General features: G+C 34.8%; 2 protein-coding genes, 1 non-coding gene and 1 pseudogene across 3 annotated transcripts; 2 read left to right on the top strand and 2 right to left on the bottom strand.

The window, feature by feature from the left end:
* The first annotated feature begins 860 nt into the window (after positions 1-860).
* Positions 861-3,193, top strand: LOC113734748 (norfluorocurarine oxidase-like). Its single transcript, XM_027261402.2, has 2 exons — positions 861-1,799; positions 2,363-3,193. Exons 1-2 carry the CDS (start codon positions 864-866, stop codon positions 2,972-2,974), a joined length of 1,548 nt encoding a protein of 515 aa, XP_027117203.1. The 5' UTR covers positions 861-863; the 3' UTR covers positions 2,975-3,193.
* Positions 3,194-3,515: 322 nt separating this feature from the next.
* Positions 3,516-6,337, bottom strand: LOC113735649 (uncharacterized). Its single transcript, XM_027262647.1, has 2 exons — positions 5,819-6,337; positions 3,516-3,689 (listed from the first exon to the last, which is right to left on the bottom strand). The coding sequence occupies exons 1-2, from the start codon at positions 6,335-6,337 to the stop codon at positions 3,516-3,518; spliced, it is 693 nt and encodes a 230-aa protein (XP_027118448.1).
* A 2,101-nt stretch (positions 6,338-8,438) lies between these two features.
* On the bottom strand, positions 8,439-16,650 carry LOC113735650 (hyoscyamine 6-dioxygenase-like; annotated as a pseudogene).
* Positions 16,651-24,922: 8,272 nt separating this feature from the next.
* TRNAA-UGC (transfer RNA alanine (anticodon UGC)) lies at positions 24,923-24,995 on the top strand. The gene has a single exon. It is a non-coding gene; the product is annotated as a tRNA-Ala (tRNA).
* Positions 24,996-25,699: the final 704 nt, after the last annotated feature.

Genomic DNA, 25,699 nt, shown 5'->3' with positions numbered 1-25,699 from the left:
AATCTTAACAACTTGATGATACACAGACTTTAAAATTTGAGAGGAAAAAGGAATTTTCTGATCCACATATATGTTTGGTTATGTATTTACTCTAATTTAAAATTACTATTACTATTGTGAATTCATTTTTCTTTATCTCCAAGATCCATTTTGATTTCTACTCTATATAAATTGCAGAATTTTTATTTAGAAGCCTTGTTAAGCCTCCAAACTCTCAATTCCTCTTTCGTAGATCTTGTATTTATTTTTAATTCCTACAATGCAACGTCAATTCCTTTTTTTTTTATCAATATATTCTTATCATATATGTCTAATTAAAAGAGCTACATAAGATATCTTCTGTAGAATTGAGCACTCATTCTCACACAACAAAAAACATTCTCATGAACGTGAGCACTCATTCTTTTTAGTTATTCCTTTCTATGTAATGGGTAGAAAACATTTTTAATCTTAAACTCACTTTCAATCTGTTTTGTAAAACCTGACTTCTAAAATCAAGATTCTGACAGCCTCCAGTCCATATACGGTGCACCCTAATTATAACAAAAAAAATTCTGATAGCCATCTAGATGAATTGGACTTGGAATTTTCTATTCAACGTTCAACTGTCTGGAGTTAAGTTTCAATTGAATCCCAGATAATAGCCAAAAATTTATTTGTATAGATATAAATATATAGAAGATTCCAATATCACTGCTCAAAAAGTGAACGACCCTAGGATCTTCCATGGTCGTACTCGTACAACGGTGCCCTAAATGATGTATTGACTCAATCATCCCCTCTTGTCCCGATTTATTGGATTTTCTATGGTAAAAGCGCGTGAAAAACTAGTATAAAAAGAGAACACCATCACAGCCAAATGCATGCTCATATACAACATGGCTTTGATCAATCTTGATCTTTCATTTTTCTCAATTTTTTCCTTGCTCGTATTCCTTCTATCCCTTCTCAAATGGTTCTATGCTGCTTCTAAACCCCAGAAAAAGTTACCACCATCTCCACCAAAGCTCCCAATTATTGGCAATCTTCACCAGCTTGGCCAGTTCCCACATCGCTCCCTCCAATCACTGTCAAGAAAATATGGTCCACTCGTGCTACTTGAACTGGGAAGCAAGCCAATGCTGGTTGTCTCTTCCTCTGATGCAGCTAGCCAGATCTTGAAAACCCATGATTTATCCTTTGCAAGCAGGCCTAAATCGAGCATCCCAGATAAACTCTTTTACGGAAGCAAGGACATAGCTTTTGCGCCATATGGCGAGTATTGGAGACAACTAAAAAGCATTTCTATGCTTCATCTTTTGAGTAACAAAAGGATTCAGTCTTTTCAACACGTCAGAGACGAAGAGACGTCACTCATGATCGAGAAGATCAGCCTAATGTGTTCTTCCACAGCTGTAAACTTAAGTGACATGTTTTTAATTCTCACAAATGATATAATCTGTAGGGTTGCCTTGGGGAGGAAGTATAGTGAGGAAGAAAATGGGAGGAAAAGTATGGAGAATTTGAAGGTGTTTGGTGAGTTACTGGGTATTTTTGATGTAGGAAACTATATTCCTTCGCTTGCATGGGTTAATCGCTTCAATGGCTTGGATTCTAAAGTGAAGAAAACGGTTAAACAGATTGATGGATTTCTGGAGGGTGTGATAGAAGGGCACATGAATAAGAGGAAAGGAAAGGCTGAAAGCGACTCTACTACTGAGGAAAGATGCCAAGACTTTGTAGATATCTTGATTGAGATTAATGAGGAAAAGACTATGGGCTTTGCTCTTGAGCGAGATGCCATGAAAGCTATCATCCTGGTAAATTTCTCTCTACATCTCTTTGCATTGGTAATAAATCTTTGGGATCGAAGCAACTATGGTTGATTTTGGTGTGGTTGCATACGGTCATTTTATTCTTATTTTTTAAATTTGGTATATACTTATATCAGTAAATTGGAGTACAACATATAAATCACAACCGAACTTGCATCAAATTCTAAATTTTTTACCTGTTTTAACCACTCAAACATATAAATATTCAGGTTTGTTGAGTTAAGCCTTATGAAGCTTGGATTGATGAGTGAATGGAGTAATAATTGGGTTTTGTCAATCGAGATTTGACAAACCTAAACTCAACCCATTTAAATATTCATATATACGTTAGAACTATAAAAGCTCACAAACCTTAGGCTCTTTATTGGACTGTGAGCCAGCCCAAGCTAGCTTATATTTATTGATTTTAAAATCATTTCATTGATAAAGTTTGATTATTACATGGTTTTGAATGAAGTTGGATTGGTACACAATAGAAATAAAGGTTATTGCCATTGTATAATCCAAACATGTTCTAATGCAACACTTTCTTTGATTCCATTATTTAGGATGTCTTTGGTGCTGGATCTGATACAACACATTCAGTTATGGATTGGGGAATGTCAGAACTTCTAAAGAACCCCAAAGTCTTGCATAAATTGCAGGCTGAGGTAAGAGATGTTACTCAAGGAAAACCAGAAATAACTCGAGCTGATATGGAGAAAATGCAGTACTTAAAAGCAGTGATTAAAGAAACTATGAGACTTCATACTCCAGTTCCATTACTGGGTCCTAAAGAATCGAATCAAGACGTCAAAATAATGGGGTATGATGTTCCAAAGAGCACACAGGTACTTGTGAATGCTTGGGCAATTGCAAGAGATCCATTGTTGTGGGAGAACCCTGAGGAATTTCGACCTGAGAGGTTTTTGGGTTCGAGTGTAGATTTTCATGGTTTGAACTTTGAGTTAATTCCGTTTGGTTCCGGACGAAGAGTTTGCCCTGGTATCAACTTCGCCATGTCAGTAACTGAACTTGCATTGGCAAAACTGGTCAACAATTTTAACTTTACATTACCTGATGGAATCAATCCAAACGAGTTGGACATGACCGAATCATTTGGTATCACAGTCCACAGAAAATTTCCTCTGCATGCCATTGCCACACCATACTCTTGCTAATGTCTTTGTTTATGATGTTTCAGCTTTACTTGTTTTGTTTCATTTCTAGTGAAGCTCTTGCAAGTAAATTATAGACTATAGTGATGGGTTATTGTGTACTATGCCCTAAGGATACCGAAGAAGGGGTGGGTTTGGCGTTATCTTGTTTGCACGATGTAACTATAGCTAATAATGCTAGTTAAGTTATATACAATTCACTCTGATAATGTTGGAATTTCATAGTAGTTTAGTCCCTCTTTTTGGTGTGCTTATCATGTGGGGGGGGGGGGGGGGGGGGGGGGTTTGAATGGCAGCCCAAAAATTTTATTAGACACAAACCAAATAAGAGGGGGACATCAACCTTAGCTCATATAGTACATGATAAAACCTCACCTAGTATATGATAAAATGACCAATTAAGAACATTGACAAGCAATCCTACATCTAAGAAAAGACGGAAAAGCTAACTTGTCCAATCTATACTCTCTCCTCGCCATCATCGGCAAGTCAGCTATTCATTCATACAAACAAACCCCGGTTTCTAAAATAGAATAACCTTTGTTCAACAACAAATCTGCCACCTTATTAGCCTCCCTATAACAATGCTGGAGTGGAGTTGGAAACCACCTCTAGGCAACTCAAAATCCTGCTCCACCTCACTGCGAATAGACCACGGGCACTGATAATAATCGTTCAGTATCCGTACTAATACCATTGAATCTGAGTCAACAATAACCTGCATAAATCCCCTTTGAACACACAATTTCATCCCTAATAATAAAGCCTTAGCTTCTGCCTATATACTACTCCCTCCCTTTTTTTATATCTGACGTTTAAGGTTTTGCACACCAATTAAGAAAAGTTTTTCATTGCTTAAATCTGTATACTACTTTCCTTTTGTACCCTCATTAATTGTCCAAGAAAGAATACGGAGGGGCAGATAATTACTAGGGTTATTACAAAGAGAGAAGCAATAATTACTAGGAGTAGTAATTAAGAACCCTGTTGACAGGTTGTTGAAGCCTGTGCAATAATAAAACCTGCTCAAACTAAAGTTAATTTCTGTAGATAGTGGTAAGCAGGGTCGAATCCACAGGGACTGGGAGTAATTGTTTCTTTTTAAATTCATAGTGACAAGGGGGGTGTTCTTATCTCAGGGGTAACAATTTAAGCAATCCAACTAAAAGTAAAATAATAAAAATAAAATAGCCAACTAGAAATTAAAATAACAATTTACTAAAATCAAAGGATCTAGCCAAGGAATAACTTCAACAATGGTGCACCTAATTGATCATTGAAGCAAAGGCAATTCCAATTATTCATCAATAAATAGGTTATAACTACCAAACAAGCAATGACAGTCAACCCCTCCTTACTGTGTCGGTGATCAAGGTACGCCCGTTAATCACTGCTCTAATTGAGAAATAATCCTAGGTACGCCCATAGAATTTAATTCCCCAATTGCCTTACATATTAGAGGAGCCCTATTCTAACCAAATAACGCACTACCAGGGTTATTTTAGATTAGCCCGCGTATCCCTCTGACACGAATCTAATCGTGCCAGTTGTCACTATTTTGAGGTAATTAAACAATTACGGATTTAATACCTCAATTGACAATAGATTACCCAATCAATTAATTATCCGGATCCAAAACAACCAATTAATTAAATAACCATAAGCATAGCAATCAAAAAATATGCGAATACCAATAAATAAAAAGAAAAGATTAAATTAAATCGATCTCACAATTTTTAGGCGAACCAGAGCCTTCGTTGCTCCTTGACTAAAATTGGAAAATTAGTTCATAATTGATGAACTAAACCCACCAGAAATTGTAGCAAAAGCTGCGGCCATCAATTGGGAAGCTGGGCGAATTCAATTCGTCTATTCAATAAAGAAAGAAAGCTACAAGAGTCCACTGAGTGTGTTTGCTTTTGTCCGACATTCGGAGAAGAGAAATTGAATAGGCAGAATCAAAGACAAAAGCTAAGCTCCTCAGCAATCTTCCATGTGTAAGAAAAAGCTAACTAACAAAAACTAAGAAGAAAAGTCAACAACTGTGGCTAGGCTACAAGACGAAAACCTCTCCAAAAAAATGAGCCGCCATTCCTATTCTCTCTAATTCCTCTCTGTGCGGCGGCCTCCTTCCGGAGAGGAAGAAGAAGACAGCCTCAACCCTTCGTTCCTTTTCTCCTTTTATTCTATCTTCCACAAATTATCAAAAAGGACTTGTGTTCCCTTGTTCCAAAAATACCCTGGATGCCTGCTACTTGAACTCTTTCCTGATAACTGTCAAATCGGCACTTATTATGATATTTTCGTTCTACTCCCTGAAATATATGCAAAATACTAAAAGTGAATAGAATCTAACAATTAATCCACATCGGATCGGGTAATAAGGGGAATTAATAATAAAATAACTGACAAAATTGCAACCTATCACCTGTATTGGAAAAGAGAGATAAAAGGGTAAAATTATGAAAAAATAATTAATACTGTATGGGGATAATAAAACGACAGATAAAAGTACAATAGAGCAAATTTCTTAAACATCAGTTATAAAAAAAGGGAGGGAGTGGTACCCTTACCGAAGAAAGAGGAGAAGGCAAAATGTAAGTGCCCCATCGAATCCCAGAGTATCCCCCTCCACCACACATACTTGGATTTCCTTTCGGGCATCCGTCAATATTGAGTTACAACACCCCCTTCTGCAGGGATTGCCAAAAAAAATTCCTGACATTAAAACTTCGCCAATCGTTGCTCAACTAGTTCCAAAAAACGATGCCAATACATAATATTGTGAAATTCCCTGAACTTAATCCAATACACAAACCTCAAATCACTAAAGATAGCTTGACACACCGAATGAAAATCCACAAAAACTCCTTGGTAGAAAGCTATATTCCTTGCCTTCCATAAATTCCAACAGACAAAAATAGGCAAAAGACGAAAGATAAACTTTAATCTTTTGGACTTAGCTGGTTTATACAACCAATTAGCCAAGACCACAAGCAAATGATCTCCAGCATAACGAATTCCACAAGACGATCCAAAAAACTTCAAAACGGCCATCGCCAGCTCCCCTTCCAAAATCAAATGTTTTACCGTTTCAGCTTGAGAGTCCATGCAGCAAAAACATTTGGACGGCATATGAAACTGAAACTTAGTCAGCACATCATCCAAAGGTAACCTACCCCTGAACAATCGCAACATAAAAAATGAAATTTTCAATGGCACCTGCGTATGCCAACATTGTTTAGACATGAATGAAGAATCCCTAGCACCCCATATCTCCTGGAAAGTAGAGAATAAAGAGAACCTACCCGATGTAGATACAACCCAAGTCATGGCATCTGGAACATCCCTAGAAGGAACGGCCATATCCACAAATTCTTGAACAACCTCCACTGGCAGCAGTTGACCCAACAAGATTATATTCCACTCACCATTGTCAATAACATCTTTGAAAGACAGATTTCCTTGCACCTTTAGGAAATCATATATTTACCGTTCTTATATAGTGATATAAATTTACCATTCTTATAGTAATGCATTGATCCAAGTTATCATTGGCGTCAGCCTAGTAGTGATTAGGGGAATGCTCTTGAATTCCCTTCACTATCAGATTCAAGATTTAAATTTTGTGCGTAACAATTGAGATTGAAAGGGCATGGGAAGGAGTAGGAATTTAAAAAAATGTTGATCCAAGTTAACTTTATGACTTATTCAACATTGGTACTGAGAAAATTAACCGAGCAAGGTTGATCTTTAGAACATTTAATTGAAAAAAATGCATATTTCACATCAGAGTTACTCCTGTTGTATTTTCTTTAGAGACAAATGACATACAAACACCATGATCATTCCACTGTATTCTTAAGCATCCCAAAGCATTTAGAGCATTGCTAATATCTTTCCCAAGGTAGCTAGGAGCTACGGAACTCTTTGTATGTGAAAGCTCTATAAAGTATAAACAGGAGGATTTCTTTAGTTAGTCAATGCCGTTGCAGGCAGGGGCGGAGTCAGAAAAAAATCTTAGTGGGGGCAAAACTAACACTAAAATTTTTTATCCATTTTTTGTCTAATTTTTAAACAAAAAAAATAAATTCACCAACAAGTACAAATGATATGTATATTACATGAAAAACATAAAAAGACAAATTCAAAATTATTAATGTAATAATAATTTTATTTCAAAAACAATCTAAATTATTTACAATTATTCACGACGAGTTTTCATATTTTGATAACAGTTTACAACTTTCTCATTTTCAACTTCCCCAAGTAACTTCTTTTATTGTCATTTTTTGCACTTTCATTATCCTTGGCTTCTTTTTTATTAGATGACTCTTTTTCCATTGATTTCCTCTTGAAATATCTCTCCGTAGCTAAAGAAATTAAAATCAATAAATAAGATACTAATCCAATTAAAATATTAAATGTACAATAAAATCTATCCAAGAACTATTTTACAAGTTAAAGTTATTTATTAAATGACTTATTTATTCATTACTATATCAAATCATTAATCACAACATATGAACCTAATCAAGTTAATTAGACAAAAGGATCCATACAAGAATAATTTAAAAGTTAAAATATATGTCAAATGGCCCTCTATTCATCATTACATTAACTCCATATAAGAAACTAATCAAGGAATATAAAAAATAAATTATAAATCCATAAAATCACCATTTCACAAGTTAAAATATTTATCAAATAACCCATTTACTAGTTATTACATTAACTAATCAATTTTCAAATTTCTTTAAAACAGTAATAGTCTCATGCTCTAGAAATATATTTGCAAACAAATTTAAAATAATAATAATAATAAGTAATTGTTTAGAACCTAATTTTGATGGTCTTCCAAAATTGGTGAAAAGAGTTGCAAATCAGTGGCGGACCTAGGTCTCAGAATATTAATTGATTCTGGTGCAATTTCTAAATTGGATAAAGTGATCAAGAGAAAGAGTTACAAGCTTCGGTTGTGGAAGAAAAAGTGGCTCTCGTATGTTGGGGAGTGGGGACAACCAAGAGCCAGAGGAGGAAAGGGAAATTGGGGAGTGGGGACAAATGAAATAAATGATTAATGATAATTGGATGAAGTGATAAAAAGAAAGAGTAGTTAGTTGAGTGTGGAAGAAGAGGAGCCGGGGGTTGTGAAGTGAAATGGGGGACCACAGGAGTAAAGGGAACTTGGGGAGTGTGAACCAAAAGTAATAATTGATATAATTGGTATTTGACCCTGTTGGGGGAAAATGGGGACCAGAGGAGGAAAGTGAATGATATAAATTTTGTGACCCATTCTTTCACAATTTTTCTAAAAAAAATTCTGGGAGCACTTTTAAAATTATGTCAAAATTATAGAAGTATTATAGGAATTTAAGGGCCCCAGTGCCCCTCCTTTAAATCCGCCCCTGGTTGCAGGTTCTATTGCGACATCATTAGATGGAGCCGAGAACGTTGCGATGGTTGTTCAAGCTTTTGTGTTTGTTACCACTCGATGTTTAGGACTTGTGAACAAATCATTACTGATTACCCGTACCATTTACAAAAGAGATGGATACCTAGCAGGGGGTATACATGATTATTGGCAAGAATTATAGTTCAATGAGCTTCAGAATAATACGTACATTCAATAGGAGACCACAAATGATGATTAATGCATTAGGCTAAGGTTCAACACCAACCCACTGTTTTCTTTCTTGAAGAACTGAAGTCCAGGTATTGTGCCTTGATGAAGCATAATTATGAGATCAAGATCATAGTGTTCTGGCATTCCCAGTCTAAGAACAGCTGAACTTTGGTTAGCTCATCTTCAAAGTAGCCTATGAGTCCCAATCCTTCACAAATCAGATCCGAAATCCTCAAGAGAAACTTTTGTGCTTCAACACAATATGTACTTATGACATCCCTGAAAAAAGGTTGTATGAATTGTGGTGCTAATCATTGTAACGGAATTCCTGGCTTCATTCTTATTTAAATAAGTTGGGTCATACGTAGAGGGTTTACCGACATCTGGTAGGCTTTTCAGGCAATGATTGAATATGATCCTCCACAGGATGGCAGCTGTGTGTGACATTATCACTCTAGTAGTGAAAATCTTGTTTGTGATAATTTAGAGTGCTTGAGAAGATTCTGCAGATTTGGCTGATGTCGTTGTCGTTGGAGTAAAAGCCTGGCAGCCTAAAGAACTCCTGGATAACATTCATTGTCTCCTCCATTAAGCCTTCAGAAACTCCATGATTAATGACCTGAACTAACAGCATTTACTTATGAGTAGCAAGATTGATAATGCGTCCCAAATGATGGTCTTAGACAATCACCATCAAGGATTATGTTTAGTTTTTCAGTTCAAACATAACCAGTGCTATGAACCTGAAAGAATCCAAATTCTTGGCTTGCTTTCATAATCTGCCCAATGATTTCAGCTTGTTCAAGCCTGCAGCTTCCTCAAGGTCAATGGTTGGAATGTTTTGTAAGGCTTGCCTCCTTTGGCAATTACGACCTACATGATTGATTCTAACCTAACCTATAAAAAGCCTGTAGTATTTCATCAATTGTACATTTTTTCGTTAGGTATGGATTAGAAGATCCTTACTCTAAATTCTTCTTCTACTTTTCTCTTCTTCTACACATCTACATAGTTTTTTTGTCCACATAGACAAGAATGAGGCAAGAAGATAAGGGAGTTGTAAGGATTAATCTCTGTTCAACAACAATGACTAGAGATAAATCATTTAAATTTCTACTGCTTAGTACAATTTGTTTGTAATTATTTGGTTTACATGTGGTATCAAAGCCAGCCTCTAACCATGTTATTTAACATATAACTTCATGGTTTGTTGGCAATGAGAAGAGCTACATAGATTCATTTATTATTAATGAATCAAATCCAATTTGTCATGGGATCTATGTACCCATTATCTCAATGATTGAGAATTAATGGTTAATCCCATGTATATGTATCATCCTTGTGATGATTTATTTGGTCATTCAAGTATGTATCATACATATATCGTTAGTATGACATTTGATCTTCATTTGGTTATGCTTGTATATGACAACATAGTTAATTATGTCTTGCATGAATAATGGTTAGTATACTTATGCCTTTTGACTTTGCATCATGTATGCTAAAATATCATATAGGTTAAACTTTGCTTTTGGGGCACTTTATGAGTTCTACTTAAATGACTCCATGCCTCTTGAAATTGTGATTAATAATTGGCATCAGCGGTTTGTTTGTTTGCTGCACTTTTGCATAATTATTTAAAAGTATAATTTGTGACATCTATCAACCTTTCATTTTTGTCACCTATTTTGATGCTATCATAAAGATTTTTGCATCTTGTATTTAAGAGTGGCCATAGCATCTTATATGCTTGATACTTAGAATTTTAATCACATAAATGTCTAGTAATTAAATGAATAACATCTAATTAAGTAAGCAATTAATTTGTTAAAATTACCACTTGGGCAGTAGGAAAATGGTAGTTTTAATAAGATTAATTGAAATAAGATAGTAAATTTAACATTGTGTTAAGAGATTTTTCTAAAACCATATGTATGAAAATTTTCTATTTTTATAGTTTAAATTTACTAGTCTTGTTAGAAAGAAAGTAAATTCAATGCATGTTTGGCACCCTCTACCCACAGGAAGCTAAGGTTTGAATTTATTATTTGAATTAACATTGGTTAATTCAATCCTTATGTCTTAAATTTCATAGCAATAATGTATGTTTATTCTTGGATATTTCAATTTTTTCTACCATTACTCTTTTTAATAATTCATCTCATATTTCAATGCTATCCGGTGAAAACTACATCGAATGGAAGGACAAGATTCTTCTAACATTAGGGTGCATGGATCTTAATTTGGTGCTTTGTGAGAATGAACAACCCATTCCCACATATTCTAGTTTGTCAAATGAAAAAGGCTACTTATGAGTAGTGAGAGCGATCTAATCGCCTAAGCTTGATGCTCATCAAGTCACACATCAGTCAAACTAATAGGGGTTCAATCCCTGATTGTGACCGAGTCAAAGTTTACATGAAAGCAATTGATGAACAATTTGTAAACTCTGACAAGGATTTGGATAGCACCATTATGAAGAAATTTGCAAGCATGACACTTGACAAAAGTAGGAGTGTGTGCGAGCACATTATAAAAATGAGAGATATTGCAACCAAACTAAAGTCCCTTAAAGTTGAGATTTTTGAGTCATTTCTTGTACATTTCATTCTCAACTCTATTCCATCGGAATATACTACATTTAAGATCTCTTATAATACACATAAAGAAGAATGGTCAATTAATGAACTCATGACCATGTGTGTTCAGGAGGAGGAGAGATTGAAATATGAGACACCAAAAAGTGTTCGTCTTGTGACTCATGGCAAAGGAAATGCAAAGAAAGGAAAACGCAAGAGTGTTCCTATGAAAAAAGATAGCAAATAAAGAAATATACAGTTTTTACAAGAAGAAAAGGCATTGGAAGAAAGATTGCCTCAAGTACAAAAAGTGGCTCGAAAAGAAAGGTAATCTCACCTTCGTGTGTTAGTAATCTAACTTCACTGAAGTTTCTGATAATGTTTGGTGGATTGATTGTGGTTTGGCAATTCACATTTCCAAAACCATGCAGGGCTTTCTGAACCTAAGGAAGCCATTGGGAAGTGAACAAATCATCTATTTTGGAAATTAGATGCATTCATCTGTTGAAGGCATAGGGACCTATAGACTTATTTTAAATACCGATTTTCAATTAGATCTTGAAAATATCTTTTATGTTCCATCCTTTTCTAAAAATTTAATTTCTCTTTCAAGACTATCTATTATTAGATATGATTCCAATTCTCATCTTTCAACTATGAATCTTTTGAAAAATAATAAAATTATTGGTTCTGCCAAATTGGATGGAATGTTATTTAAACTTGAGTTACACTCCACATACGAATATAGCCTTTTAACAATGCATGGTACTAGTACTAAATGCAGTATTATCAGTGAGAACTCTCTAAAACTTTGGCATAGGAGATTGGGATATATCCCTATTGATAGAATGAAAAGGTTAGTGAATGATGGAGTCCTAGAAACTTTAAATTTCACTGACTTTGGTACTCGGTAGTCTGCATAAATGGTAAGCAGACTAACAAGACCTCAAAATGTGCCAAAAGAAGTTCTCAATTACTTGAGATTATACACACAGATATTTGTAGGCCTTTTCCTACCTCTTGCTTAAATGGTCAGAGATATTTTGTCTCAATTATAGATGATTATTCAAAATTTATGTATCTTTATCTCTTGTTTGATAAATTAGAAGCACTTGATGCTTTTAAAATTTTCAAACTAGAGGTAGAGAAACAGAAGGAAGAGAAAATCAAAATTGTGAAATCAGATAGGGGTGGCAAATATTATGTAAGGCACATAGATAAAAGACAAGCATACGATCCATTTGCTAAGTTTCTTTAAGGAGAAGGTATTGTTGCTCAATATACAATGCCTAGCACACCACAACAAAATGGTATAACCGAAAGGAGAAATCGAACTCTCATTGACATGGTTAGAAGCATGATTAGCAGCACTAGTTTATCTTTATTCTTATGGAGTGAAACTTTAAAAACAACTGTGTATATTTTAAATAGGGTACCATCCAAGACTGTCCCTACGACGCCTTTTGAAATTTGAAATAGATGGGAACCTAGTTTAAAACATTTACACGTATGGGGTTGTCAAGTTCAAGTGAGGCTATATAACCCATACATTAAGAAATTGGATGAACGTACAGTTAGTGATTTTTTCATAGGCTATGCTGTTAACTCTAAAGGGTTTAGATTTTACTGTCCTTCACACACTCTAAATATTATTGAAGTTAGAAATGCTAAGTTTCTTGAGGAGCATAAAATCAGTGGGAGTGGTTCTCAAAAGGTGGAATTTGAAGAAGTAAAGTATGCACTTATGTCACCTTTAAATGATCTAGTTGTTATTCAAAATATTGAAGAACAACCAGTTGAGCAACCCCCACCTAAGTGGCCACAACAATCAACAATAGTTGATCCCTCTAATCAAACTCCCCATAAAATAGTGGGAGTTAGAATATCCACAAGAATTAAAAGGCCGGCAATTTCTAGTGATTATGAAGTAATCTTCAAGAGTCTGACTATGATGTTGGACTTAAGGATGGCCTTAGTTCATTTTTCACAAGCCATGAGTGGAGAAAACTCCACATCTTAGTATAATGCCATGAAAGAAGAAATGGAATCAATGGCTAAAAATAAAGTATGGGATCTCGTTGAATTCCAAAAAGGTCTCTATTGTGGGTTGCAAATAGGTGTTCAAAACCAAAAGAGATTCAATGGGTTGACTGCCATGAAACCTTTTCTCCCATTTCAAAATAGGATTCATTGCATGTTATCATGGCAATAGTAGCCCACTTTGATTTAGAATTAAATCAAATGGATATGAAAATGGCGTTCCTTAATGGGGATCTTGAAGAAAAGGCATACATGTGTCAACTTGAGGGTTTTGTCAATAATGACAACAACCAACTTGTTTGCAAGTTAAAGAAATCTATCTATAGACTAAAACAAGCTTCCCGCCAATGGAATATTAAGTTTCATAATGTTGTCTCTTCATTTAGTCTTGTAGAGAATATTGTTGACCAATGCATATATCTTAAGACAAATTCACTACAAGAAAATTGGTCATCAGTGACAACTTTTCTTTGTGATGAAAAAAAGTTGTCACAAAAGGAGATCCTTTATTGACAACTTTCTAACTCGTCACAAACCTCTAATGGGAGCCAACTCATTTGTGACGACTTAGAAAAAGTCGTCACTAGTAAATTCCCGCCAAGATTTAGCAAGAGCGCGGGAGTGTTTAGAACACACAATAGTGACGACATTAAGAACATCATCACTATTGCTTGGCCTATTTACTGACGATTTTTTGTTGTCGTCACTGATCACTAAAAAAAAAAAATTAGTGACAACATTTTGTAGTGATGACAATAAGTCGTCACAAAAGGAGCTTCTTTAGTCGCAATACCTAAAGTTGTCACAATTGCATCAAAGTAACTAAATGTTTAGTGACGACCTGTTATTTTCGTCACAAACTACACTGCAAGAAATATGGTCATTAGTGACAATATTTTCTAGTGACGACAAAAGTTGTCACAAAACGTGGTTGTTTAGTGACGACAAGGAAAGTTGTCATAATTGCTTAAAGCAACTAAGTCTTCAGTGACGACCTTGAAAAACGTTGTCACTAAAATGATCTATATAGTGACAACTTCTAATATCGTCACTGTCACTCTACCGATTCGGATTTAGTGACAAGAATTAATCGTCACTGTTTAAAGTACTTATTTCTAAGTCACTTTCATTAATTCTACTGTGCCACCCTAACTTTTGCGATTTAGCCCTAAATGTTGTAAAAAATTCCATTAATTCCATTATAATACCTTAACTTTTACAATTTAGCCCCATATGTAGTACACCGATTTCTTTAATTCTATTATTACTCCCTAACTTTTGTAATTTAGCCCCATATGTAATTCACCAATTTCATTAATTCTACTATGGCACTCTAACTTTTGCAATTTAACCCCCATATGTAATACACCAATTTTATTATTTCTATTATGGCACCCTAACTTTTACAATTTAGCCCCTATTTTTTTATTAGGAAATTGCGAATGGTATCTTGATAAACTATGCATAAATATTTTATAATTTTCTCAAACTTAAGTAATAATTTGTTATAAACTCTAAAGATATATCTTTCATTATAATAGTTATAAGGCAGGCAGGTCTTTTTATCAATGGAATAAGAAATTTATGCCAGATTTATCCTTTGTACTACATGCCAAGTAGTATTAGCAAAGGAATAACAAAGTACTACAAAGTAATTAACAAAATAGCCTTCAGGGAGTGTAGTTTATGGGCAAATGAGCATTATCTATTCGGCATTTTACTCTCAAACATATAATTTATGATAAATTTATAAATGTTTGTAAGTAAAATTCAAAAAGTGTTACACTGATTTCTTACAAAACGAAAACTGGCAGGTTATCTTTTCAACATAAATTAAATTTTTTTAAAAAAAGAAATGGCCCATAAAGTACCAACTCTTTGTGGGTTTTTTCCATTACATGAACAAATATTCTGCTCTTTATGGGCATTTCACTCTAAATCATTTAATTTATGTTAAATACATAAATGTTTGTAAGTAAAATTCAAAAAGTGTTGCACTAATATTTTTATGAAAGGGAAACTGGTAGGTTTTGTATTTAACATAAATTAAATATGTGAAAGCAAAAAAAAAAAAGAAATTACCCATAAATCTATGTCTTGCAAATCTATACTAGTAAAATAGTTTCAAACAAAATTAAACATTAAAATAAACTGTAATTTATACACATTAAAATATCTGTAATTTATACACATTTTGCAACTACTACTTTGTGTTTTCTCTATAATGAATTTTTTAACTATTGAGAACTTAAGTTTTGTCTGGCAAATCTATACTAGTACAATAGTTTTAAACAAAATTAAACATTAAAATAAATGTTTGAAAAAGAACAAAAGTACATTTATCACTTGCAGTAATGTAACAAAATTTTCTCAACCATTATCAATATTTTCACAAAAGTATTAAAAACTAGCAATTGACAATATTAAAAACTAGCAATTTAATTAGTGACGACTTTCCTTGTCATTATAATCTTGAATAAATTAGTGATAACATTATGTCATCACTAAATTTTCTTTGATTTTGACTTAACAATAATGTCTTATTAATAGCATTTGATTATTTTTAATGAAAGTCTGTTATAACCATAGAATTTGACTTTCGTTATTTTCAATTAATGATGTATTTTAGTGCTGCAATTATAAAAAATTGCAGGGCTAAAATATTTGCAAATTATAAAAGTATATTTTCACTTATATGTAATTAACAAATTTTGTCACCTATATTGATGAAAATTTGTGTTTTTGTACTAAAAAATAAAGAATAATACTATAGCAATAAAATCTATGCTTCAAACCAAATTAAAAATAAAAAAAAAGCATGATGATTGGTCTCAAATGTTGGGAAAAGCAGAGGGAAAAGAGGAACCAGGCGGCAGGCTGAGCAAAAAATGGAGGAAACAAGCAACGAAAAAAACACACAAAAGGGAAATGGGGGTTTCAGCTTCAATCATCCGATAAAAATTTTCCAATCACCACTGCCAAATTTCCCACCACCTCAACCGGCTGCCGGCTGCCACCACTCTCTTTCCACCCTCCGTCCTCAAATTCCCCCCAATTTCCCCAAACGAATCCTCCACAAAAACCCCTCATTTCCCATTCTGCTCCTCCCCACTTCTAATACAAGCCTTTTCTGCCAACGCCTCCACCACAGCCCTTCCCCTTTACCGCCGTCTCTGTCCGCGCCAAGCCCAAAAAAAACTCATCCTCAGGAACCTTTCTGTTCTCGGTGAAAAGGGCAAGAACAGCTACAACGTCGAGACTCTCATCAAATTCTTCTCCACCTGCTCCTCTTCCGTGGATGGCTTGAGCAGCAACAGCAGCGGAGATTTCCAACTCACCGAGCCGTCACCACCCATCGGATATCCATTGCCGCCTGCGAATTTCACCAAGAAAGCCTTGTAAGTCGTCTTCCCTCTTTGAACTTCAGTTCCCATTCAAGCACAAACGTCTGAGCTCCCAAAGCATGTTTTCCGTGTCTCTGTTAGTACAATTTTCTTGTTGATTGTTTATGGTTTTAGAATATACAGGCTCTAGGTGTCGATTGGACTGATTTATCTCGTGTTTATAACAAATTTTGGGCTAGTCATAACCTCAATTGAGCACAATATGCTGAAGTTTTTCACGCCCATTTAGTGTTTGATAAAATGCCCGAACGGAAATCTTGAACCAAAAGAGGAGATTTTATGTTTTTTTTAATTTGAGAGAGACTCTGGCCAGTCCAAAGCATATATTTTTCCAAATATGGAATCAATGTCCCCTTGTGTCGAGAAATTTGATTTTATTTGACAAAACAATTGGGAAAATAGTTTTTTTTCTCTAGCTATTTATCAAGAAAGAGCATAACATACTATTCACTATTTTTGAGTTTTCAACATCATTCGTATGTTAATATGAAGCTTCATATATAAGGTAAATATGCAAATCCACCGCTGGAGAGAATTCGACATGCTACTTTTCGGTTTTCTTGGTCAATCTTGTTTTCTTTCCGTGAATGAGAGTATATAGCCATTAGAAGTGAAACATAAGATGTTCCCAATGTTGCCTCAATCTTGTTTTCTTTGTTGTTATTAGCAATAAAAGATGTTTAATATTCCAAATTCTGTAAACAACCTTCTATATTGCTGAATAATGTTACAGATAGAAGTGTTGAATTCTAGAGGGGCAACCCTCTCTTTTGTTCTGTACTTTAGTTGCTGCCTCTGATGCTAAGCGGATTTTGTTCTGATTTTAGGCTTCTCAAGAGCTTAGCTTTTTTGCAGCTGGCAATGATTTTAGGCACTGGAGAAAGAAAATAGTGAAGATGGAAATAATTCTGATTCTAGCAGTTATTCTAATGATAATGAGGACGAAAGGCTGGAGAGCAAATCTATCACCACCTCTTGGCCTCAAAGTTACAGGTAGTATCATCTTATCGCACATATCTATATTTGTTTCTTTCTACATCTATCTATGGTGTTCTCTATGTTTGTTCTGTTCTTGTTGTGCAGATTCTGTATTTAGCAGTGAAGCACTTGGTTTCTTGAAAGCTGTTATATTTATATGGTACCAGATATTTAGCTTTACCTATTCATTTTTGGCTAGGAGAGATATTTAGAAATGGGATTGAAATGCTTTCATCATTCATATTTTGAAGCTTCTTCAAGTATTTTCATTCTGTTTCGGCCATGAATATCAATAGTTTATGAGTTTGAATGGATCCAGTAACATCAGTAAAGGATAGCTATGGGCTTAAGGTAGGCTATGTAATGTTATCAAAAGGCCAGAGCATTTTATGTCTTCCTTGGATCCTTCTTCAGCTTAGCGGAACTTGGTAGGATGCACTTATATTGCTAAGTACTGCCTCTATTGAAAAGATTTTCCTTCGTCATGAGGGATTGGTGGTTAATCCCTGTGAACCATCTTTGGAAGTGAAGGAGTTGTATTTGTCCTTGCTACATTTATCAATGGTAGAAACCATATTTTGGATATTACCTTTCATCGAACGGCTGATTCTGGAAGACTGAACCAATTTCCATAACTTGTGTGTCATAACATCTGGCCAGAACTATACCAACCTTTAGACAGTCTGCTAGATATTTTGATTGAAATAAGTGCCAGAGATCCACTCTCCTCCTCCAATCATGTACCAGCGTTTCTTATTTGCATCGGTTTTCAGTTGTTTTTGGAGAGGATAAAACATACTGGTTTGATCAAAAGTACAACCATCACTCCCTCATGTGCAATTCTACCAGCTGCAAATAATTTCGCTCTTAGCTTTTAAGATTTAGAATCAATTCCAATGGTTCTTTGTTAATTTGTTTTAAACTTGCATAACTGGATTATATATTTGAGAAATGGTTACATTAGTCATCTCACTTGGACTGTGTTCAAACTCTGGTTAATAATGCTTGGTATCTCATATCCTTGTATCAGGCAGTCCATCGATTTATACAGTAGTGTACCATCTCCAAGTCTTAACTTCCTGGGGACGCCTACGTTATCATGTTTAGGCAGCTCATGTATCTCTTATTCATTAACAAGAAGATACACTCCTGAAGTACTCCCTTCTTCGCAAAACCTCTATTACCACCAGTAGCAGATGCACGTCGGCCACCATAAAGGCGTAGTTCACATTCTCTGCTGCCCTCCATTCAAGGGAGGCCTTCCTTAAGAAAAGCAACTGCTGACAAGAAATCATCCAAGGTCTCACATGAGGTTTCTCTTCCTAGCCAGAGTTCATATGGACAAGCTGTGGTGAATGGTAGGTTTATTTGATTGAACATCCATCAATCTACATAGAAATGCAGGAATATTAAAGAAGCATTTATCAGAGGAACTGCATAATTAACTTGTATGTTGACGTGAATGTTGATGATTCGTACTTCAGTAATCTGTCCTTATTCAACTTCTAGATGTAGGAATATGAACTTGCTCGCTTTACTGTAAATTAAAAAGAAAAGCCTAAATTTGCTATAATCTATTCACTCACTGAGAACTTTGATGGCTTGCATAATATTCTAAATCCTTTTCTTCTATCTGTAGATATATATTCTACCTATACATTTGATCCTTTTCCCTTTTCACTGATGTAAGGAAGTTCGTCCTTGCAGTTCCTTGCAAAATGAAATAAAATATCAAATCAGAAACTATCATGAAACATCTAGAACCGTTTGAAGGCCTTGACAATTCTGATTTTGCCTTTGCATTTAGCTACTAATGTGCTCATGGTGAATGAAGACACATAAAAATTATGTACATTTACTTTTCACAGGCATAAATGTTCTTTGTGGTGTTGGAATTCTTTCAACTACTTGTGCTGTCAAAGAAGGTGGATGGGTTGGGCTCTCAATTCTGTTTATCTTTACTGTTGTTTCTTACTACACTGGGATTCTCCTGCATTCCTGTTTGGACAGTCAACCTGGGCTCGACACTTACCCGGATATTGGCCATGCTGCCTTTGGTAATGTGGGACGTATTGCTACATCTGTAAGTATATTGTAAAATTGTCATTTTCTGAATGCTTGTTTGATGGTCCCCTTTATCTTTGAGGATTTCAGAAACTTTTTATTGGCCTTAACAATTTTGGAGCCAGAGTGGTTTTTTGGACTCTCTGAAGTTTACTTGGGAGGGTTGACAATGATAACTTTTGTTATAGCTGAAGAAATTGTATATGATGTTACAATTCGATACCTTCTTATTAACTCTAAATGGAAATGATACCTTTCTGTCTCTAGGGTACTGATAGTTAATTTGTTGCCTTTTCAGGTTTCACTCATGCCAGATCCAAAAGCTAGATCATATTTATGCAGCCTCTTTGTCACTGCTGCTTTGATTTGTTGCGTATACTTCATCGGAACTGCATTCCTTGCGAAGGATGACATGGTAAGTGTCTTTCTTTTAGTTCTTTTTAATTCATTCCATGGGACATGGACTTTGCTTTAATTACCCTGCTGTTATAATGGTTTGCTTCAATGGGTATCACATAAACATTTCTGAGGGCACTTTGGGCTTTGACGCTACAACTTCTGGTTAACTTCAAATATCAGGCGGACTTTGTTTCTCCTCTTTCCCCTCTTTCAAGAGCTGTGTTGCAGGATTTTGGTAGCATTTTACTAAGTGCAACAAATATTAGTTTCAAAGAATTGCAAGATCTTCAACATTCACATTTGGATAATCTGTACTGTGGTATATTAGAAGAGAGATGATGTCAAGATGTGGTAAAAATTTAGCAAAAGCCTTAGTTATATTGATTTAACAATTTTTAAAGAAGACAGAACCTAATTATTCTTTATTGCTATCCTTTGCTTTTTAGGTTTCTATAACCCTCTATAAAGCATGCATCATGATATATTGATTTATGCCTTTTAACGTGCCTTCGCATCGCGCTACTGTAGTTATTATTCAATAGAAAATGTTAGCCAAAGGCTATCATTCAGGAGAAAATATTCACTACAGAATCAACTGCCGTTACTCCATTTTTTGTATCAGTACATAGCTGCTCTTATAAACTAATAATGTATATTGCTTTTGCGTGTTAACCAAGGATATTTTCAATCAATACTTAACTGCTCTTATCAACTAATATATACTGCTTTTGCATGGGAGGGAACCTTACTAACAGGTCTCAAGCTCCCACGCCTTGCGTGGGAAGCAGACCCTAGTATTTGTATAGATTGGACTGTGATTTCTAACTTCTTGCTGGTGTTGTAATATGTGGGCCCAAATTATATGAGGTTCTTAATGAATTGTAATTTTTGTCTTAATAATCTAAGTCTCATTACTTGTTCTTTATTATTGTACTCCTCCGCTTACCTACTTCTTTTACTCTTTTATGACAGATAAATGCTATTCATACTAGCTTTTGGAAGATATCTATGGTTATGGTTGAAGAATGTTGAAGACAAAATTGCCTTTTGCTCATGGAGTGGTTCATTTAAATGTTCTTCAATTTCTTAAACTGTGATTGCTTTTGTAAATGTACCTTATGTACAAGTGATATTTTGGACAAATGTTATTTTTGTAGGCATTAGTTGGGTAATGTACACTTGAATTTGGCATTTGAGAATGCTATATTATTACCATGTAATCTAATGCAAATACTTTTGGTTATCAATCGTTCATGTTTATTTGTATGGTTTGTTTAAAATCAATGATTTAGCAATGATTACAGGCCAAATTATGACTATTAAGCTATTGAGAAATTATCTAATGACAAAAAAAAGTTGTCATAAAATAGAAAATAAAAACTCCTTGTCACAACAGAGACTGTCACTAAATCTAAGCTAAATTTGTGACGACAATTGTTGTCAGTAAAATAGTTATATACAATGGCTTTCGGTGCTTTTTAGTGACGACCTTAAGTAGAGCATTTTTTACAAAAGGTCAATTTGTCAATAAAATACTTCCGGATTGTTGTCACTAATGACAACTATTTAGTGACGACATTTTAGGTCGTCACTAAATAGTTGTCATTAGTGACGACAATCTGGAAGTGTTTTATTGACGACTTGATCTTTTGTCAAAAATGCTCTACTTAAAGTCGTCACTAATGAGAACTATTTAGTACTGTTTACTTTTACCGACGGGGATTTAGTGACGACTTTGTGACGATTAAAAAGTCGTCAATAAAAGGTATTTGTGACGATATTTGTATGTTCTGTGATGACTTTGTGTTGTCACTGATGAACAATTTTCTTGTAGTGATTGGAGCAAATATATCTTTTTATTCTTATATATAGATGATATTCTTCTTGTAAGTAATGATATGAGTTTGCTGCATGAAACTAAACATTTTCTTGCACAAAACTTTGAAATGAAGGATATGGGTGAAGCCTGTTATGTCAATGTCATTGGCATAGAGATTTATAGAGATAAAACAAGAAAAATTCTTAGTCTATCTCAAAAGACCTACATTGAAAACGTTTTAGAAAGATTTGGAATGTAGCACTGCTCTTCCATTGCAGCTCCCATTATCAAAGGAGAAAAGTTCAGTTTGGATCAATGTCCTAAAAATGAGTTGGAATGAAAAGAGATGGATAGCATTGATGGGTTCTAAATATGAGTACAAGTTTAATTCCAAAATATACCCGTTGACTGTAAGTATACAGGTCAATAGTAGTTTAGAATATATATCGGGTCGATTCAACTAGGAGTAACTTTTACAAGTACTAAGATCTTACTTACTTTATTATTTAAACCAACTATTAATAAAAGCAAGAGAAATTGTAATTACTTACAACTTAAGTTTTCTACTAATTAGCTTGCAAGACACAATGAAAAAATTTCACTAAATACTTGACTCTAGAAGTGTAGAGTCCACTTATAGAACAAAAGATACAAGTGAATAGATTTACCTCTTGTTACTACTCTTGTTCAACTAGGGGTTCATTTCCAATGTTATCAAAACTCACTCTCATGATGAAATGGCCTAGACTATACTAGTGACAAATATATATTTTGCCTAGTATTTTGTACATATTTTGGATGGATTGTGATTGAATTGGGGTTAAAATGATGTTGAGAATGACTATTTTGATGATTAGGTGATTACTAGTTGATGTAGTAAGCAAAGTAAGAAAAATTGTGTGAAAATGAAAAGATTTATCTGCTAAATTGGTTGTGACAGGAAGACAAGATATATGGTGTCGGATACCTGGTCTCAAAGAAAATATATGATGCTATATAGAAGGAGTCAAGTTGGATAATCGCACCAGATACTCATCAGTGAGTTTTTGAAGAAGAGTGTATAGTAGTATACGGCACCGGATAGTGAAATTCGCTTCGGATATCGCATTGTATACTTGGGCGGGAAAAATCTCCAATTTGTGCAATTTGTACAACTTGATGCCAACTTTTCAGCTCCATTTTTGGTGACAACTAGGACGTCTTGACAGCTGCTAGCTGGGTCCAAAGCATCAATTTTTCTCACTTTTTTGCAACTTTAAGTCATTTTCAATATCCAATTATGTCAAGAAAGAATGGATGAAGAGTTTTGGGAGATAAGCTACTTAAAGAAGAGAAAAGACACTTTTGTTAGATATATGAAGAAGTTAAAAGAGAGGAGGAGAGTAACTTTCTTAGACTAGAACTTGTACTTTCTCTCTCTAGAATAGAATAGGACTTTTAACAAAAACTCTTGATGTAATCTTGGCACTTTGAAGGCGAACGAGAATTTGGAGCTTGGAGATCCTTGTTCCTTCAATTGAATAAGCATTTTCTTCTTCCTTTCTCTTTATTTTGTTGGATATATGTTGGCATTCATCAAAGATTTAAGCATCATGTGTTTATTCTTCATGTCTAGCTAATATATTTGTTCTAGGAGTAGATGATGCCTTGTATTTCTTGATCTTTGTTGGGATAAGTTGATGAATGTTGCCTTTTGTACTTGCTAGTTCATTTAAACTTGCGTGGACATTTGTGAATGCTTGATTACAATTTACAAATTATTTTAGTTGTTGTTTATCAATGAAAGTTGGTAGATGATGATGGAACTAGGTTAGATGGAGCTTAGAATCGTGGCACATGAAAGTAGTGTTGAGACTAGGTATAATACATTCTTGAGTTTAATAGCACCATGCTTGTTGTTTCACCACGAAAGTAGGGAAATGCATGTATAGGTGACACTCGATTCATCGTGAAAGCTAGTTTCGGATACCTTATGTGAATAAATCCTTAGCAAGACAAGTTGTGTAATATTTATCACTCATTTGAACTATAGACAAGAACACTTGGTTAATTCCATATCCTAGAGCTTGTGTTTTAGTTGAGTTCATCCATTAACTTGTAGTTGGTACACATTAGTATATAGAATAGCTTTTATTCCTCATTATTGTTGCTTGTCTAGATAATAAAGTAGGATTAAATTCGAGTAGTTGTGAGTGCTCCTCAAGGGATCGACCTTAACCTCCTTGTACTGCAAAACGACCTATATACTTGTAGCTACGAGGGAGTTATTGAACAAAACTAGGGTGCAGGGGAATCTCGTCAAAATTTTGACACCGTTGCTGGGGAGCACGGCAATTTTAGAACCAAACGATCTTTATTAATCTAGATTTTGATTGTAGTGAGATTTTGGATATAATTTTTGGTGTAAAAGATTGCTTCTGTTGAAGTAATTGCATTTATATTGGGTAAAAGTTGTCTTGATTTATCTTTTTGACTATTGGCAGTATATGTATCGAGCCTTTCAGACAATTGTGCCGTTAGACCCAAAAATTGAGAAGACTTTGAGGAGAACGAGAAGGTGTGCACTACAAGAAGACATGGAAGATCAACAAGAAGGGACACTATATATTGAACTTCCCCTAATGGAGCAAATGACAGAAGAGGCTAATAGAAGATTATTGAGAGATTTTGCATTATCGGGAGGAAATGGCCTGCAAATGAGTCTCACACGACCCACGGAAAATGCTAACAACTTTGAGATTAAACCTGCATTAATATAAATGGTGCAACAATCTCAATTCAAAGGTAATGTTACTGTTGATCCTAACTCTGGTATAGCTGTGTTTATTGAAATTTGTGATATCATTAAAATGAATGGTGTTAGTGAAGATGCAATTCAACTGAGCTTGTTTCCATTTTCATTGAGGGATAAAGCTAAAGTCTAGTTGAATTCACATCCACCTAACACTTTCACAAGTTGGGAAGATTTGTCTTGCTTATTTTTAAATAAATATTTCCCACCAGCAAAAACTGCTAAGTTAAGAATGGATATAACTAATCAAAGGGGATGTAGCTCACATGGTAGAGTGCTCGCTTTGCATGCGAGAGGTACGGGGTTCGATACCCCGCATCTTCAATATTTCTCAATTTTTTTGACAAAAAAAAAAAGAATGGATATAACTAGCTTTTGTCAGTAGGAGGGAGAATCTTTGTACCAAGCATGGGAGTGATTTAGGAAATTATAACGAAGATGTCCATATTACGGTCTTCCATATTGGCTCATTGTGCAGACATTCTACAATGGATTGAATTTTACTACTAAGACTCATATGAATGCTGTAGTCGGAGGAGCATTGATGGATAAATCAGCTGCCCAAACTCATGAATTGATTGAAGAAATGGTTGCGAACAATTATTAATGGGCTAACGAGAGAGGTAACACTAGAAAGGTGGCAGGTATGTTTGAACTTGATAGTTTAAATTTGTTGAATGCCAAGATAGATAATGTGGTAAAGATGTTGAATACTCATATGACTAATGTTGGTTCTAGTTCGAGTTCGCATGTAACTTGTTGTACCATATATGGAGGAAATCATGATGATTTTAGTTGTACTAATGAACAGGTACAGTTTGTTAGTAATTATAATCGGTCTCCACAAAACAATCCTTACTCGAACACATACAATTCGGAATAGAGAAATCATCCAAATTTTGGATGGATGGACCAAGCCAACAAACCAAGACCACAAAATCTCCCAGGATTTCAACCAGGGCCTATGAATATGGAGACTAAGCCTGCCTGGGAGCTTGCGATAGAGAAGCTAGCCAATGCTACAAATG

This window comes from Coffea arabica, chromosome 3c, assembly GCF_036785885.1.
Source record: "Coffea arabica cultivar ET-39 chromosome 3c, Coffea Arabica ET-39 HiFi, whole genome shotgun sequence".
NCBI classification, from domain to species: Eukaryota; Viridiplantae; Streptophyta; class Magnoliopsida; order Gentianales; family Rubiaceae; genus Coffea; species Coffea arabica.
The sequence above is the reverse complement of the archived record's forward strand: the minus strand, read 5'-3'. Positions and strand labels throughout refer to the sequence as shown.